We start from the raw sequence: 18,014 nt of genomic DNA, 5'->3' as shown, positions 1-18,014 counted from the left end.
GAGCGGCCCAGCCTCAGTTTCCCCTTGAAGGCTTTATTTGCTGAACTGAGATGGCGGAGGGCACAGGCCCACGTTCCATTGCATGGATCGGGGACCGGGAGTGCCCTTTGTGCCAGGGGGCAGCGCTCAGACTTTTCTCCTGGTCCATCCTGTTGGGGCAGGGAGTAATCGGGGCAGAGATCCCTTAGCAGGCAGCCCATCCTCATTATCTTTGGACCTCATGCCCAAGCTGGGGGGCCAGCGGGGCAGAGCTCCCGTTCTCTGCTTCCTGCTCCCTTCCCACTGATGAGCACTTCTTGGAAGCGAGGGGCACCAGCCCTGCCCCCAGTTTGCAGATGTAGAAACTGAGGCACTTGGTGTGGTTGGTTGGGTCTTGTCTGTGTTACATGGCAGGTAAAGGAAGGGACTAGAATGGAAAGAGGAACTCAGCACTGTGCCCTCAGCACCAGGCCCGCTTCTTCCTCCTCCTCAAAGCCTTTCCCCCCAACATGCCGACCTTTCCCTCCTACTACTCTCTGCCCCAGAAGCTCCTGGAGCAGAGATGGAGGCGCAGGCACCTTTCTGGTTGTGGCAGGAAGCCCGGGCCTGGTCCCAGCTGCTCCCCCAGAGCCGTCATGCCTCCGAGTCCCTGGGGTCGGGGAGTGCCCGGAGTGGCTCCTGAGGAGGCCGTTGGAAGCCCTCCCGGGAAGGTGCTCCCCTGGGAGCAAAGGCCCAGCCTCGCCCCTTGTCGTGACGGAGCCCCTCGCTCCCTCTTCCCGGAGCACGGAGGAGGGCGGAGGGTCCCGGGCACCCTCCTCTGCCCAAGGGACCTACCAGCCCCCTGACTCTCTGACAAAGCCCGAGCGGTGGTGGCAGATGGTGGGCGGACCCTCCCCAGCCATCTTTGTTCCTATCCTGCCACCTCCCCCCATGAAGCCGTGTCAGAGCCGAGCAGGAAGTCTGCTGCCCTGGGAGAGCCATCTCCTAGCAACAGCCATTCCCTCCTCCCTTTCTCTGAGAGTGTTTGCAAACATCAGGACATCTGCTGGGGGTGCCGGCCACCCCAGAGGTCACCAGCTCCTGGCATCTGGAGTCAGTGGGCCCTGCGCCTGGAGCCCTTTTCTGAAGCCGCTTTCTCTGGCTGCTGCTGGCCCAGGGGTCGGTGGCAGCTGGGCCCACATGGGGCCGGAGAAGGGGCTGAGCGGCGTTTACTGAGCTCTTCGAAAAGCGCTGTTCCCAGGACTGGGCTTCACAGGGGGCAGGCACTGGGAGGAAGACCCCCGTGGGGCTTTGGCAGTGGTTGGGGTGGGAAGGTTGGAATCCCTCAGGGGACTGGAGAGCTGGAGGGATGATGGAGCACCAGGGGTGAGCAGAGCCAGAAGGTGGAGGGGCCTGGCCTCCAGCCTTCGAGACTCAGGCTCGGCCTCTCCCGCTGTCTCTAAGAGCACAGGCACTTGGGGGAGATGCTCCTTTAGCTGTTTTCAATCAAAACTATTTTAAATCTAGTTAAACACCCTCACTGAGGGCAGAGTTCTTGTTTCCCCATTTGCCTCTGCCCTCTAATCCTTCCTGAACCAGCTTTGTTGTGTGTATACTGGAGACAGCTGCTCCGGCCAACTGGGCAGGGCATGGACAGAGACTTCCCAGCCCCCCCTGGGTCTGCCTCCAGGGGCTCAGCAGGGGGCTGGCTGGGAGAGGAGGGAGCGCAGCAAGAGCTCCTGGCTGCCCCCCCACCCCCACCCCGGGAACTCAATCTTAGGCCCCGGGAGGGGGAGAAGGGCGGCCCAGAATGGGCCGGTGCCCACTTTATCTGCATTGTCAGAAGTGTGATGTCTAGCATCTGGAGCTCACCTGTCCTTGGCCCAGCTCCTTCAACCTGGGGGTTGGGACCCTCTATGGGGTCTCATAACTGAATGTAGGAGTCAGAAATTTTGATTTATTATCAGGAAATGGTTTTGTTTTATATTCCTACAGACCCAGGGTCACATACAAATTTCTCAGGCAAAAAGGGGTCACAGTTCTGTTCTGGACGTCACTTTTTAGGGGAGACATTAGCGGGGAGGGGGTGAGGGGATGGCGGTGGGGGCGGCCGCCCCCTCCATGCCAAACTGTTCTCCCTGAGTATCAGAGGCCTTGAGGATGTTTTATCTGGAGGTGCCAGAACTTGATGGGGGCAGGGAAGGGAGAGGCAGGAAGTGGAGGGAAAAGTAGGTTACCCTATGGGAGGGGGATTGTACTAGTTCTGGGGGGCCCCAGACAGTCAAATTGGGAGCCGGGTATGAAATTACAAAGAGCCTGACCTGGGCTCCTCCCTGTCGAGAGCTGCCCAGAAGGGAAGTGCTCCTCCCAGGAGGCCGCGGGTTCCCAGGCTGGAGGCTGCCTCGCCATGTTTTTGAGGAAGCTGTAAAGGGTGTTTCTGTTCTCAGGTGGGGTTAGGAAAATGGCTCCTACTGAGCTTTTAGGGTTTGAAGTCGAAGGTGTGGGAGGCAGCTTTGGGTTCATTTCAGGCAAAGCCACCTAACAGTTAAACTTGGGAAGCAACGGAGAGGGGCGTGAGCTTGGGCCTTCCGAGAAGTGGAGGACAGCCGTGGCCTTCGTCCTGTGACCAGAGGCTCAGAGGCCTTTGGGGCCTCTTCCTGCTAGGATTTCAGATTGTCGGAGATGAGAGCTGATAGGCCCCCAGACCAGGCTTTTGGCTGGCCGTAAGTGCCTTGAACAAATGAACATTATAATGAGAGCAGCCTTTCCTCTCCCGTCATGAGCGCACGTCCTCGATGGCCAACGCGTCACGTCTGTCTGGGTGTCACACTGCTACCCAAGGGCTCTTCCTTAAGGATACATGTGACCACGTTCCCCTGCTTAGCCAACTCAGTGGTTTCCTCCTGCCTCTTTGTAGGGGGCTCTGACCCTCTTGGGTGGTATGGGCGAAGCCCGTGAATTCTTCTCAGCGTCATGCTTTTAAATGCAAAAAAAAATCTAGGAAAAGTGCTATTTTTTTTTTTAAAGGGTCTAGGATCAAACAAACTCTTTCATTTGGCTTATAGAATCCTTCCTGCCACCTAGCCTCCGCCCAGCTCTCCCTCACTCACACTCCCAGGTGGCATTGCAGCCATTCTCGGGAGTCGTTGCCCTGACCCTACCCTCTACCTGGAATGCCTTCTCCCACCTCATAGAAGCTTCCCCCTTTGCATGAAACCCCCTTCTGACCCTGGCCTCCCTCCCAGATACCCTTGTGTTTAACCCCTTGGAATCTTGTATGAAGACCACAGGTGGTATTAGGTGTGCCGGCGTCCCTCGCCAGAAGGTGAGCCCCTGTTTCCCTCTTCATGCCAGTCATTCTCTGCGTGATGGGGCTGGTGCCCGCCTGCCGGCCTGGATTCTCTCTTTTTACCATAGCTCAGTATCCTTCACGTCCCTCCTTATTGCTAAGAACAGAATCCTGTGTTTTCTCACACTCACTTGTGCTTCCAGGTCCATATTTTCTCCCCTCCATCTCCCCTCACAGCCAAGGATGATGGAGCAAGTGAACCAGTTGAGGGCTCTGCACTGGGCCCTTTCTCCCAGCGGCCCCAAGAAGAAGTAGTGTCAGGCTTGTTGAGAAAGTGGGGCTTCAGAAGGGGAGGGACTGGCCCCTAAAGAGCTAGAGGAGGTTGTGGAGCCGGGTCTGAGCTGAGTGCCCTTCCTCCACAGCCTGCCCCCCGATGTGCTGACCTTTTACCCCTGGTTCTCCCATCGCCATCTTCCATGTCATGCCAGCTTCCCCTGCATTTGTTCCTGGAGTAGCCAGGCCGATGATGAGGGGTGCCACCCCAAACTCCATTCCTGCCAGGGCGGGTTTGCTATGCATCTCCATACCCTCCTTGCTTTCTCCCTCATGCTCTGGTCGTGGCACAGATCCTGCCATTTTCAGGGCCGGCCCTGCTTCTGTTTGATGGGCTCCATGTGTCACTGAAGGGCATTGCACCCTGGGAGAGTGAAGCCCCCCCCGCCATCTTGTTGTTCTCTCAGGAATTGATTTGGGTCTTTTCTCTACAGCTTTTGTCATCTACAACTTTCTGAGTCTCTGCTACGAGTACCTCGGAGGAGAGAGTGCCATCATGTCCGAGATCCGAGGGAAGTCCATAGAGTGAGTAGTGGGCCTTCCCCAGAGCCCTGCTCCCCTCCCTCCCTCCCTCCGTCCTGCTCTGCGTCTCACGGTTACTCCAGTTACTGACTTTGGAGGGCCCCCCATCTCGGAGTGGGCAAGGAGGCTTGACAAGGCCTCCCCGACTCCCTGGACCTGTTTCCTTCTTGGTCGCACGCCTTGCATCCATCATGGCCCAAGCTCTGGGGGGAGGGGAGCTTCTGATTCTGGCCAACTCTACCTCTCATGTCAGTCCCCCGTACCCCTCACATACAGTGATTGAGCGCCACTTGTGTGCAGAGGGCAGTGCCAGGGGCCACAGGGGCTAGAGAGGAGGAGAGGGGGCCTTCCTCAGAGCCTCATTAATTCTGTCACAAAGATAGACTCAGCCCCTGATCAGCCTGGCCCCGTGCACTTCATGGACGGATGTTCTCTGCTCCCTCTTTCAGCCCATGTTTCCTGGGGTCTTTTCCACGACATCCCTTTTCATCTCCTTCACTCTAGTCCTTCTCTCTGGGCTGGCCAATCAGTCCCACAGAGGGATTGAGGAAAAATACTGTCCCAGAGCTGAGCCTTTGTATCTCATGAGCTTACTTGAGTTGGCCTGGGTGCTTCCCGACACCCTTCCATCCCTTTTCCTCCCACTTCTGCTCACACCCGTCTCTCGTTCAGGTCAAGCTGTGTGTATGGTACCTGCTGCCTCTGGGGGAAGACGTACTCTATTGGCTTCCTCAGGTTCTGTAAACAGGTACGAATCCGAAGGGCACCTCCTTGCCAATGGGCACTTCCCTGGGTGGTGGGCACCTTCCTGGGCGGTGGGCGCCTCACTGAATAATGGATACCTTGCTGGCAGTGGGCATCAGGCTTGTAGACCAGGGAGGGGTCTCATTACCAAGGTTACTGAGTCAGAGGATTTGAGAGCTGCAAGACCTGGAGGAGCACAGGCTTGAGTGTGGCGAGGACGGATGAGGAAGCAGAGCAAGGTCAGGGCAAGGAGGGACCCGGTCCTCTGGCTTCCATCCGGGGTCCTCATCGGGCCGTGCTGCCCTGGAATAGAGAAGCATTTGAGTGCATTACGAGAGAGTGGGAGGGGAGAAGCCCAGGGAGCCAGACACGTAGGCCCCGGACAAGGGCAGCCAGGAGCTCCATCTTGTCTCATTTCCCCTTTAAATCCGTGTCACCGTCAGCCCCCAGGAACCATCCACCGTCCATTAGGGAAGTGGGAGTCCCAGCTGGGGGCGCTTAGAAGTCGATGCAGGAACCAGCCCCCTACGTCCCCACCATGGAGCACTTTGGGAGAGGAACCGGCCCCAGACACTTAGTCATCGTGTGTGGGGTTCAGTGTGCGGGGGCCGGGGTGGGGGGAATGGTCACACACTAGAGCTTTCCATCAGTCGAGCCTGGAGGTCAAGAGCCTTGCATTGCAGCTGGTGGGAGAGCATGACGAGGCAGATCAGGTCACATCACTCGAGGCCCCCAGCCCTGTCTCATGCTTGGATCCCAGCAGACTCCCCATTCTCCCTTGTCTCACAGAGGATCCCCCAAAATTAGCCCCTGGAGTTGATCCTTAGCTTCTTAAGCAGCTTGGCCTTGGTCTAACTCGAGGGTCTGAGCTGGGCCCAGCCTCTTAGCTTACTAGGCCATGCTTCTTTGGCCCCTCTGGTGACCATGTGACCCGGGGCCCCCGTCCCCTGCTCTCTGACCCCACCGGCACTGGTTTGATCTGTGGCAGCCCAGCTTATGTTGTAGTTGGGTGGCCTCTTGGGGGCATGGGATTGATGTTGCTGCCCAATGGGAGCTGATGTCCATGGGGCTGGGGCAGCTCGGAGCCTCCCCGGGGAAGTAGATGCCAGTCCTGTCTCTCTCCACATCTTCCCACCCTTATACTGACAGTCCTGGTTCTTTGAAACTTTTGCCACTAGAATTTTAGGGAAATACTACGCAATCCTCAGATTTACATGAGAAGTTCCCGTCGTGGGCTCGTGGCCCTCACTGACTTGGTTTTTGTTTTTTATTCTTGCCTTATGCATCCAGTGTCACTTGATGACAAATGTTTTTCCTTCCTGGCCTGTCAGGGTCTAAATTTTTTAAAAATGGGATTGTTCGGTGGGCAAAGGAAAGTCTCTTAATCTCGGAGCTATTCTGGTTAAACAGCCCTGTTCTTTCCCTCTCTCCTCCCCTGTCCTGCCCTCTTTACTGTCCACTCAGAGCTCTGCCCTGACCTCCTCTGTATGACTCCTGATTGGCCGGGTCCCAGCCAGAATCCAGTATTCCCAATTCCCAGGCCTGTTATCTTTCTGGGTCGAGTTGTGGTGACTCTGATGAGCCCAATAACCAGGCTTATCCTGAAGCATTATTGTGATGAGGAGATGCCAGTGGTCCTGCTAGTGATGAGATGCCCACAAGTCCTGGGAGGGAGGAGATTGCCAGCTGGTCCCAGAAGGGTATGCTAGTAGCGAGGAGCTGCTGGTGACTCTTGAAAGGTTATGCCAGTGAATCTGGCAGTCTGCCATGCTAGAGAGCCTTTATCCAGGGACACGCTGTCTCTTTTCCAAACGCTAACCTCACCTAGCTCAGTGGTCCATCACCAAGAGGCTGGGGAGTATTTGCTGAATACTGTGAGCATGGCAACCCATGAAACAGCGGCAAATTACATAGCCCTGTTGTCTTGTGCCACAGTTTAGAGTTGTTGTTTTCTCCACGTGAGGTCCTTGTCTAATGACTATTAGACAAACGAAGCAAAGCAGGGGTCATTAACCCTTTCTGTCTCGGATCTCCATCTCCCCCCCCCCCCCCCCTTTGATGGTCTGGTGAATCATAGGGACTTCTCAGATTGCCGTAATATAAATACCTAGTAATACAAAGCAAGCCATATGTATTGAAATTGTTTTAAAAAATTTTTTTAAGCTCACAGTCCATAGATTAAGAATCCCTGTACAAGGGGAACTAAACCAGAAGGGGAAAAAAAGGAAGTAAAGAAGCATTTATTAAAACACCTAATTATGTATGAGTTGGGCCTTGTGCTAACACTTTACAGGCGGTTCATTTGATCCTCACAACAACCCTGAGAGTAGGTTCTATAATTATTCTCATTTCACGGTTGGGGAAACGAAAGCAAACAGGTCAAGTGACTTACTTGCCCACCCAGCTAGCGAGTGCCTGAAGCTGGATTTGAACTAAGATGTTCCCAACTCTGGGCCCAAAGTTGTACCTGCTGTACCACGGCTTGCTGGAGTGTGGGGTGGGGTATAGGGATGGAGGACGGGACGGGGGGACTCACAGATTCTCCAGAGACGGGTGATGTGAGAGCTGGTTTCATCCTTCATCCAAAGGCAAAAACCATTATTTCGTAAGACACTTGCTGAGCTGTTCTTGCTGGACTCATAAAGATTGTCTGAAAAAGATCAGGAGAAAGATAATTACAGCTTCTTACTAAGATCTGTCGCAGAGGATAGAGGTAGAAAAGTCTACAAATAGCTCATTTACAACCCAATTTATGACCTACTCAGATTAAACTGACATGTATTAAAATAATCAGTGACTTCAGTGCAGTAGCAAGCAGAAGAGAAGACAGTTAAAAGGGGAAAGATGTTGGAAAATTAGTCACAAATAAGGCCAAAGATATAGTCAACCCAGAAGCCTCTTTTCTGTGATTGTCAAGAAAATATCTAGGAGGTGGGCCAGCTAGGTGGCGTAGTGGATAGAGCACCAGCCCTGAAGTCAGGAGGACCTGAGTTCAAATCAGACCTCAGACACTTACTTAACACTCCTAGCTGTGTGACCCTGGGCAAGTCACTTAACCCCAAGTATCTCAGCACCAAAAAAAACCCAAAAAAGCCTGGAAGGCACTGAACGATTATTTCCAAATAACATTATAAAAAAGTAATGTATATTAACAGAATTATTTCCAAAACAGCTATCTGTGCAGTCGGTTTGTTAGAGCAAAGATTGAAATCAGTAATGAATTAGAATAAAAATGAAAAGAAGCTATTTATGTCTATATCTTTATATATTATATTATAGATATATTTATATTTAGCCTATTAAACAATTTATTGGTGCCTCAAAATATTAAATGGATAAAAGAATATATAGAGACACAGACTGTCACTACTTCCAAAGGAAGTTTTGTCTGCGTAAACTGACCAAACCATATTAGCTGTCAGCTGCTTGACCCCTTTGCCAGACAGAGAGAGACAGCAAAGAATGATACCAGTTCAAGCTAGAATTTCATCTGTAAGATCTTAAGGAGAAAGACGGTCGATTTCGAATACTTCCCCTTCACAAAATGGCAAGGCGACCGAAAGCTTCACGGGAAACCCACTGAAACAAGAACATCTCAGTAGCTCTTACTGATGGAACTGGAAGAATGACTAAAGAAATGAAAATGAGAAATACCTGCCAAGATTTCTACAACAGATTTTCTTTTCCATCAGTGGCTGGGACCACCACATTCAGACTGTTACATCCCAGTCCCCAGAGGGTAGCTTGGGATCTAAAAAAACCGAGGTGGTCCGTGAGGGAGCTGCCATATTTTGAGCGATCAAGTCTTCGGATTCCTAAAAGAAGGAAAAACTAGAAAAATATGGGAGAAAATTTTTCCATTTGGAAAAGAATCATGGACCTTGTTACACTTTGTTTTTAAGGCAATTGTGAGACTGTGTACTGACTCATGTGTTTTATTGCTATCTCGATAAGGTCTACACCCTTATTGGATGGAGTGGATGGAACTATAAGAAACGGGCCGGTTTTAGCAAACGATTATGTAAAGCGTTATGCAATTTTACATTACTCAGTTGCCCCAGCGTCGTAAGGAGAACAAGATGCGACTCTTAAGTTTGGCTTATGGAAAATCATTTGATTCTATGGAACAAAATAGTCATCACGGATTAAGCACCTACTGTGTGTGTGTTGGGCACTACACTAAATACTGGAGACACAAAAAGGCTCAAAAAGCAGATAGTTCCTGCTGTGAAGGATATCAGTTCAGTGCAAATTCCAAATTGAAGAGGGGAGAAGGGCGTCCCCTTTGGCTGAGAACAGAACCTCCAAATGCTGCGGTCTTCTATGTGAAATCCATCATCAGGCCGTTATCATCCACATAGGAAAAACTGAGTGGATGAAAAGTGCCTTTTGTCCAAATGCTGCCGTGTAGTCAGACAGACAGATAAGAGGAACGATCCAGCATCACGGGTCTCTCGGACGGATGCAGCTGGTCCTCAAATCGGGCCCGAAATGAAGGAGGAAGAGGAAAGCGGGCTGGACCGGAGCCCTTGGGAAATGCTCCGTGCTCTTGGCTGGCCCGAGAGGCTCAGAGTGGATTTTCAGAAAGGAATTTTCCTTTTGGAGGTAGCCAGGGCCTGTTTTTTAATACCATTCCCTTTTTTCCCAGTGATGTGATAGGACATGAATTCTAGGGGGGTGAGTCATGAGATTCCACTGACATGAGTCACGCAGTTCCACGGGGCCTGAAGGGTTTGAAGTTTTGGGCCATTCCCAGTGAAGGGAGGGACACACAGTGGGGGTAACTGAGCTGTGGCAGATAAGTGATGGACAGTGGTGGCCTCCCCCTCCTCCCTCCACGGGTGTTTGTCTGGCCTCCCTTTCAGATGAGGGAGGGAGAAGCAGGGGATGGGGCAAGGGCAGGATCAGCTGGAATCCCAGGCTGGGGGGCTCCCATGCTCACGGTCGGTGGAAGCATTGCAGGAAGGACTTGAGTAGGTGGTCCGGGATGAGGCCCGCGGAAGGGAGAGGAGCCCCAGGACGTGATCTGGCCGCCCCCCCCCCGCCCCGACTCTCCCGCTTCCTCTGGTGCTGTCTGGGGGAGGACATCGTTTCCTGTTTGCTGTTGTTCCTGACCTCTTCCTCCGCCCACCTCCCCAGTTTTATCTGTGAGGAGGCATCGAGATTTCCATTACCCGGTGCCAGCAGCTCGGAGCCGGTGGGCCTGGCATCAGGCCAGGGTAATGGGCTGTCCTCTCGAGCTTCCTTGGGGGGGGGAGCGCCAGCTTGGGACCCTCGCTCGCCCGTGGGATCTTGGGCCCTCTGGGGGCATCTGTAAAATGAATTAGACCTTGCTCATCCCCTGTCAACTGTCAGGGCTGTGAGAGAGGCAGCTCAGTGATGGAGAGAATGGATGGAGCATTGACTTGGAGGCAGGAAGGCCCAAATTCAAGTCAGTTTGCTCCTCTGTGAAATGGGAATCCAAGTGGCCCTTTCCTCCCAGAGCCAGTGAAAGCTCGCACGTGCTCGTGTGTCTATAGAGTGCTTGGTAAATATGCGCTGCCATCGAGGGGCCGTGGCGCCAGCCCCTTCTTGTGTTTTGCAGCACATCCCGTGTGGCCCCCTCGCCCTGCCTGCTGGCTCGTGGGTGTCTCCTGAATCACGACTCTGTCTGGGCCTTTGATGAGGGCTTTGTGGCAGTGCTCCACTCAGTGAGCCGGAGCCCCTGAGGAGGGCACAGAACTGGGGCCGGGGGGCTTGTCCCGGCAGCTAAGCCAGTGACTGTGCTTAGTGAGGCCACGGAGGTCACCACAGGCCACAGGAACTCGGGGCTCATCCAACCTCGTTTGGGAAATGCCGCCGCCACCCCCCCAAGAGCCACACTGAGGACGTCCAGGAGGGTCTGGGCCCGGGGTCTGGGAGGGAGGATCAGGCCCGGGGCCCCAAGGGGCGCAGTCACAGCTCTGTCCTGGAGCGCCATCCTTGCAAAGGGAGGGGGCTGCTCGGTCCCAAACGGGGCCTGGCCGGTGTCGGGGGGGGGTGAGGGGGGCATAAAGGTCTGCCCCGGACTTGGGGCACCCACGGTCCCCTTCCCTCCCCACCCTCCTGACCTTCTCTTGGCTTCCTTCCAGGCCACCCTGCAGTTCTGCGTGGTGAAGCCCCTCATGGCCATTAGCACGGTGATCCTGCAGGCCTTCGGGAAGTACCGGGACGGCGACTTCGAGTAAGTGGGTGCTGAGACAGAGGAGAGAGAGACACAGAGTGCATGTGGGTCAGTGTGTGTGTACGCCCCAGGCCCCATCCCAGGGTAGGAGTGACTTGTTCCTCCTGAAAGGGTGGCTTTGAATTCACCCAACATGTCTCGGGTTCACGTCACAGCTGGGAAGCTGAGTAAGCCGAGCTCCCATCAGGGGGCGCCCTAGTCGTTGCTCCCTCTGAGGGCCGCCGGCACCAGTAGCCCAAGCAGAGGGACCGGAGCCCGGGCCGGAGGCAGGTTGGGCCTGGAGCATCTTGGGCTGCGGCTCCTTCCGCCGAGTGCACCCCCTGGCCCTTGGCTCCTCTAGCTCACAGCGGGGATGTGGGGTCCCGGGGCCTCCCCTAGGGCCACACCCGGCCGTATGGCGAGGCCCTGAGCGCTCACGCCTCCTTCCCCGCAGCGTCACCAGCGGCTACCTCTACGTGACCATCATCTACAACATCTCAGTCAGCCTGGCCCTCTACGCCCTCTTCCTCTTCTACTTCGCCACCCGGGAGCTGCTCAGCCCCTACAGCCCCGTCCTCAAGTTCTTCATGGTCAAGTCTGTGATCTTCCTCTCCTTCTGGCAAGGTGAGGCCGCCCCCGGCGGGGAGGCAGGGAGGCCAGGAGGGGGCTCGGGCATCATTTCCTGCTAGCCCCATAGTGAGAGGAGCCCAGACATGGCCTCCCCCTGCTGATCTGCCGGTACCCTCTGGCAGTGAGGGTGGCTGCTGGGCTCCCTGGGTACGTGGGCTGGGGTGGGGGTGGGGAGGAGAATGTGGATTCCTCTGGCATCTGCCCTCACGTAGCTCCCCAGCCTCCCTCCCTCAGTGCTGCATAGGGGCCCCCGGGGTAACCCCAACATGATCGGGACCCCCAGCACATCCTGGACTTGCATGGTCCTCCCTTGCCCCACTTTTCCACCTGACCACCCTTCCCAGTCAGTCTCCGCTCTCGGGCCTCTGCGCTTTCTTCTCCCTCCCTTCCCCAGCCCAGTCACACTCCTTGGGGCACGTGCGATCTCCTCCTGTGTCAGTCCCCCCTCACTGAGCCCAGCGCGCCCATCCTGCGGGGTTCTCGGCGCAGCCCAAGATTCCCCATTGAGTCTGGGGCTTCCGTGTGACCCTGCTGAGCTCCTGGGCCCTTCAGACCCCCAGATCCCCTTCCCTTCCAGTCACTCGCCAGCCCTACCTCCCCTGCTGCCAGTCACGGCCTTCTTGCCCCCGCCCTCAGGCATGCTGCTGGCCATCCTGGAGAAGTGCGGGGCCATCCCCAAGATCCACTCGGCCGAGGTGTCGGTGGGGGAGGGCACCGTGGCTGCCGGCTACCAGGACTTCATCATCTGCGTGGAGATGTTCTTTGCCTCCCTGGCGCTGCGCCACGCCTTCACCTACAAGGTCTATGCGGACAAGAGGCTCGATGCCCAAGGTAGGAGGGGGAGGGGTACCCGAGGAGGCTGGGAATGGGGCGGGGACCACCTCGATCGCACCTCCCGCTCTTCCTGCTGACTCCTGCCGGGCTCCTGGTGGTTCCACGGGGGGCAGAGAAGCTTCCTGATCCGAGGTCGGGGAAAGGGAGACTCCTTTAGTACCTGGGAGAGTCCCAGGGGGGGCCGGGGGTTCTTGCTGCCACCTCATGTCCAAAGTCAGGTCTGACCAACTGACGTGATGCCCTGGGGCGGGGAGCCAGGCTGGCCCATCTCTGACCCCAAGCGAGGGAGACCAGGGCCCTCCCTGCGGCCTCCCGAGCCGCCCACCGCTCTCTGAGATTCCTCCCTTTCCCGCTGATCTTTGCGCCGTCCTGGAGAAAGCTCTGTGACATGCTTCCTGTCGCCAAGCACTCACTGGGCACTGGGGCTTTCCGTGATGGAGGCTTTACCCCTTCCCCGTCACTCACATCCATCCCTGTGTTCCCACCCTGCCCCGGGCATCCCCACCCACTTTTTCCTGTGCCCAGAGAAGGCCGAGCCTGGGGAGATTGCCCAACACCCATCCACATGCCCTGGGCCACCTCGTCCCCATCCAGGGGTCAGAGGGGATGCCGCTTTCACCACGTCCCGGGCCGGCCAAGCTCAGAGCTGGAGTTGGCGAGCCTCTCCTTCCCCCAGCGCCAGAGATGGCCCGGGCCCTGAGCCCTGGCTGGTCAGCCGGGAGTAGCCCGGGCTGGAGGCAAGTTGTGAGGGCCTTCCCCGACAGAGAGCTCTGGGCCCCAGGCTCCGCTCCTGGCTCCGAAACGTCCTGTTGGGTGTCAGTCGGCATTTCTCAAGTTCTGGCCGTGGGCCGGCCCCGTGGGAGCTCGTGGGCACAGAAGGCCCTCGCCAGCCCCTGTAGGCCCCGAAGCTCTTGGGGCAGGCCAGAGAGAGGGCAGGGAGCCCCAGGGTAGCTGCGCCATGGGGCGGCCCAGTGGGTGCCTGTGTGCTGGAGAGGCCGGGGTTTGCTGGGGCTGTCGGGGCGCTCTGTTCATTCAGTTATCTGCCATCTTTCTGTCTCTGGTTCCTCTCCCTTCTCTCTCTCCCTGCCCCCACCCCCGACCGCCTGATGCTGCAGTGCCGGCGTACGGCCCCTACGGTAGGTACCCCGGCCTCCCGGCCTCCCTCCTCGCCTTGCTCACCTCGCCAGCATGCCCCTGTTCCTCCCTGAGCCCCCTGCCCTTCTGACCCAGACCGGCGCCTGTGGGGAAGGTTCAGCCGCTTCTCCTGCCCCGAGCCCTGCAGCCTTCCTCCCGGTGTCCCCTGGTGCACGTCTGCCAGACCGGGGAAGAGCCCGAAATCGGGGTGTGGTGGTCGGGGGAGCTCCCCCACTGCCCAGCTGCTTGTGCTGGAGGCCCCAGGGGGACCCAAGGAGCGTGGGGAGATGTTCTCCTCCCCAGGATGGGCGGGGGGGGCGCCCCCCTCCTCAGCTCTCAGGCTCCTCGTTTGTCCTCCCCGTCCATACTTGTTCAGCCTCACCCCAGCTCCATGGTCCCCTCCTGCCTTCCTTGAGATGCCCGTTTCCTTTCCCTTTCTCCCCAAGGTCCCAGGAGCAGGAGGAGGGCCTGGCCCAAGCGGCATCCCCTGCTGCCTGGGCCTGGCTGGGCAGACCCCTCCCCCTCCATGCCCTCAGCTCCATCACACCCACTGACCGCGCAGCATGGTTGTCCGGCGCCTGCTCGTGGGCCTCTTGTGGGGGGGCCGGGGCGGGCTGGCCGGGCGCACCCCCAGGGTCCTCTCCCGCCTCCTCCCACAGGCCGCTGTGCACCCATGAAGAGCATCTCCAGCAGCCTCAAGGAGACCATGAACCCCCACGACATCGTGCAGGATGCCATCCACAACTTCTCGCCGGCCTACCAGCAGTACACGCAGCAGTCCACGCTGGAACACGGCCCCTCTTGGAGGAACAGTGCCCACGTGCTGGCCCGCTCCCACAGCCTGGGTGGCGGCGCCCGTGACAACGAGAAGACCCTTCTGCTGAGTTCCGACGATGAGTTCTAGGGGGCCGCCCGCCCCTCCCCGGGGGGCGTGCAGGAAACTGGCAAGCACAGCCTTGGGACCTCCCCTTAATTTATTAAACTAGAGACACAGGTCACAGCTCTTCCCGGACGGGCCCGGCCTCGCCGGCAAGGCTTCTAAGCAACAAGCCGTGCGCCCCCGGAAGTGGGGGACAGGGATCCTGGGAGAGAGAGAGAGCAGTCTGAGCGCACGGGTTGGAGCCCCCTCCCGCCGGCCCCCAGCTGTTCCAGGCTGTTCCAGGCCCAGCAGCCGTGGCCACTTGCGTCTGAGTTGGAGGATGGGGGTGGTTGCCACAAGCCCCTCCCCCCCCATCCCGTGTTCTCTCTTGGAGCTGGCGCTGAGCCAGGCCCCCGGGCCCAGGGATGGGACAGGGTGCAGCCCCAGCTCTCCACTAATTGTGCAATACAGCCCTCCCCCCTGCTCCTTCGTCCTGGTGGGGAGCCCAGCCTTGCTCCGGAGAGGGAAGTTGGAAAGACACTGGACCCTCCCTCCTTCCTCGCCACACTGATGTGCCGGGCAGAGCTGCTGCACCTGGCCCGTGCCCCTCCCAGGGGGCCGTCGGGCTTCTCCCTGTTGCTGGGTTCCTATGGAAACCAGACCCCCCCCCCCAGATGTCCTCTGGGAGGAGAATGCCTCAGGACAGAGGTGGAGGCCCCCAGGGCCTCCCATCCTGCATCTCGGCCCGATGTTTCCCACCCAACTACTCCCAGCAGCCTCCCTGCTGCCTCCAAAGCGCTTGGGGAGAGAGCGTCGAGGGGAGGGAAGAAAGCTTGAGGATAGGAGGGGGGTTTTCCTTTGGGCCTGGCCCTCCCGTCTCCTGGCCTGGCGGGGCCCTGGGAACTGCCTCCCCCAGAAGCCCCGACTCTTGTGTGCCTTAATTTCTCTGCAGTTCTGTTCCCCCCCTCCCCGCCAGGTGTGTCCACCTTGTTCAGCCCCTACTGGGAGCCAGCTGCTACCTGGATGTCTGCCACTAGGCCACCTGGGGGGGGGCAGCCAGTGTCAGGACGCCCCCCTCCTCACCCATACTGCCACCCGCCCCCATCCCTATCTTGGGGCCCCGTTCTGGACAAGGAGGCAGGAATGGCCAGTCAAGGCTGAATGAGCAAATCTCTTGTAATTTAGTAAATCAGAACTCTGAAATGCATGAAACTCTCCCCCCTTCCACTCCCATCACCCCCCCCCCGGCCTTTTGGGGAGAGGGCTGTCAGGAGCTCCTAGTTAGGTGGACTTCCTGCAGGAGGGCCTCATGTTAGGGCCTCCCCTGGGGACAGATGAGGGCAGGGAGGCTTATTGATATCTTCCCCCCGGATGTCTTCCTGGCCCCCTGGCGAGGGCAAGGACAAGTAACTTCATGAGATGGACCCCGTGGGCCGTTGGCTCAGCGGGGGCTGGGGAGGGAGGGTCCGGCCTTTCTCCTTGGTCTCCTGGCGGTGATTCCAAAAGGAACTCCCCTATTTCCCCTGGTGTCAGTGTGGGCTTTAGCCACTGCCCCCATAGAGAAGGCCGGGCATCCGCCCACAGTCCCCTTCTCTTCCGCCATCCTCCCACCATGGCCTCTCCCTCTGCAAGCCTTTTGGGCCAAAGTAGCGGTCGCTGCCCCTTGCTCGTGAAGGCCCGGAGCCTCCCGGGGCAGCGGGTTGGGGGGGCTCCTCCCCCCTGCTCTTTTTCTGTGTAATTACTTCCCCACCCTTTTTGTATGATTATTATTTTCAGGTAGAGTAGCTCTTTGTACATAGACTCGCGCCCTTCGCCGTCTGCTCCATGAGAAGTCAGAGCCTCCTAGTTTTGTACGTAGGTAGGATTGCCACGGCTCCCCCAGAAAGCAGCTCTCTCTATTTTGATCTCTGTGATATTTTAAAGGCGCCGGGACAGGAGCAAGCCGAGAAGCTGAGAGATTATCTATCTATCTATCTATCTATATATATATAAGATAATATAGATTGTACTGAAATCAGTTTGGCCTGTGGGTGATTTGTTGCTGTAGAGGTCTGTCGGGGCGTCAGGCTCAGGGGGGAGCTCACGGGTGGGCCCCTGGGCTGGCTGAGGGACGGCGGCAGAGCCTGTCTGAGCCCGACGCTTTGGCAGAAAAGGCCATGAGTCTCCCGGAGACCTGGCATGGGGCACCCTCAGCAACCAGGGCGGTTCCAGCTTGGGCTGGGATTGAAATGGAACCAACCTCATCCCTGTGGTCCTCAGAGAAGTGCTTCTTGGTCACAGCAAACAAGATTAGCACCAGGCCCTGAGACCCTGTCCCTTTCATCTCACCCTGGGGCACATGCCCCTTCTGCCATCATCACTTGCTGCCCAAGTCACTCGAACCCTTCCTGCCACCTCCCAGGGCCCACTCCCCCTGGCAGCCTTGGGGTGGAGGATTAAGCCCTCTCTCACTGAGGACGAGGGAAAGTCCGGAGCATCATCCTACCCGCTCCTCCCAGAGGGCCCCCCTCCTCTGTGCCCCACAGAGTTGCTCGGGGTTGGCACTGTGCCCGCAGCCTGAGCCAGGTGCGCATGAGGCGAGGGGGCTGGAAAGCTGCGTGCCTCCGGAGGGCCTGGCCCAGCTTACTGACGTGAGCCCCCTGGAATGTGGCGGGGGTGGGGGAAATTCCCCAGCAGCCTTTGACCTCTGTAAACATAGCTGCCTTGTCATCCCTCCTGGAGCGTTCTGCCGAGCCCGCTGCCAACAGCTGGCCAGGCCCCGGGGAGGCTGAGCTCAGCACTTTGGGGCAAAGGGGTCATTGGGCTTGGGGCTCTCGCTGTTATTGGGGCCCGGGCTCAGCCCTCCTGGAGTGCGGGAAGGTAACCGTGATACAGGATCCTAGCAGCAGAGCGGAGCCCAGCTAGTCCAGCTCCTCCAGATTCTACCCAGGGCCTCTAATTTCCAAGCACCTTTCTCTCCCAATCCACCTCCTGAGGGAGATAACGGGGGTAGGGAAATCTATCTGTCTGGACTCTAATCACAGGATATCAGATTTGGGGATCCATGTAATCCACCCTTCTCACTTAACCAAGAAACTGGCCTGGCGAAGATGGAGTCAGCAGAGGGTCTCGGGACGTTGCTAAATGCAGCAGAAAGGCCCTGCCCTCCAGAAGCTTCCCTCATCCCGGGGCAGACCCCTGGGGCAGGTGGGGAAGAACGCCTGCTTCCCAGGCGGGCGTCCCAGGCCTCCCCTCTGGGGGTCCCCAGAACACTCGATCAAGTTCCCTCATCCACTCACAGCTACACCTGATGTAGGATTACTAGTGGACAAGGACCATCTCATCCAAGTCAGGGCCAGACACTACGGGGGGCGGGAGGGGGGCAGAGCAGACTCGTCCACTCCCAGTTTGTGCCCCTCCCCTTAGCCTCCCGCTAACATAGAAGAGAATCAGGGACCCCATTTCTAGGGTAAATTCAGGGTTCACAAGGGTTTCCTCATGTGGGGAAAGGGCTCTGGTGAAATGACACACCCACAGTCACACCGTTAGCA

General features: G+C 57.5%; 1 protein-coding gene and 1 long non-coding RNA gene across 4 annotated transcripts in view; one reads left to right on the top strand and one right to left on the bottom strand.

The window, feature by feature from the left end:
- Positions 1–16,501, top strand: part of TMEM184B (transmembrane protein 184B) — a 36,853-nt gene extending 20,352 nt beyond the window's left edge. For 2 of the 3 annotated variants that reach the window (XM_074271695.1, XM_074271696.1), the window contains 7 exons: positions 4,015–4,105; positions 4,775–4,850; positions 10,957–11,048; positions 11,482–11,651; positions 12,294–12,488; positions 13,607–13,627; positions 14,285–16,501. In XM_074271695.1, coding sequence (XP_074127796.1) covers positions 4,015–4,105; positions 4,775–4,850; positions 10,957–11,048; positions 11,482–11,651; positions 12,294–12,488; positions 13,607–13,627; positions 14,285–14,529 — 890 coding nt within the window. In that variant the 3' untranslated portion in view covers positions 14,530–16,501. The remainder of the gene's footprint in view (positions 1–4,014; positions 4,106–4,774; positions 4,851–10,956; positions 11,049–11,481; positions 11,652–12,293; positions 12,489–13,606; positions 13,628–14,284) is intronic. The other variant, XM_074271697.1, reaches the window with a different exon arrangement.
- On the bottom strand, positions 4,845–8,617 carry LOC141544943 (uncharacterized). Its single transcript, XR_012482839.1, has 3 exons — positions 8,501–8,617; positions 7,383–7,496; positions 4,845–5,149 (listed from the first exon to the last, which is right to left on the bottom strand). It is a non-coding gene; the product is annotated as an uncharacterized LOC141544943 (long non-coding RNA).
- Positions 16,502–18,014: the final 1,513 nt, after the last annotated feature.

Source organism: Sminthopsis crassicaudata, chromosome 5 (assembly GCF_048593235.1).
Source record: "Sminthopsis crassicaudata isolate SCR6 chromosome 5, ASM4859323v1, whole genome shotgun sequence".
In the NCBI taxonomy this organism is placed as follows: Eukaryota; Metazoa; Chordata; class Mammalia; order Dasyuromorphia; family Dasyuridae; genus Sminthopsis; species Sminthopsis crassicaudata.
This window is presented reverse-complemented; position numbering and strand designations above follow the sequence as displayed.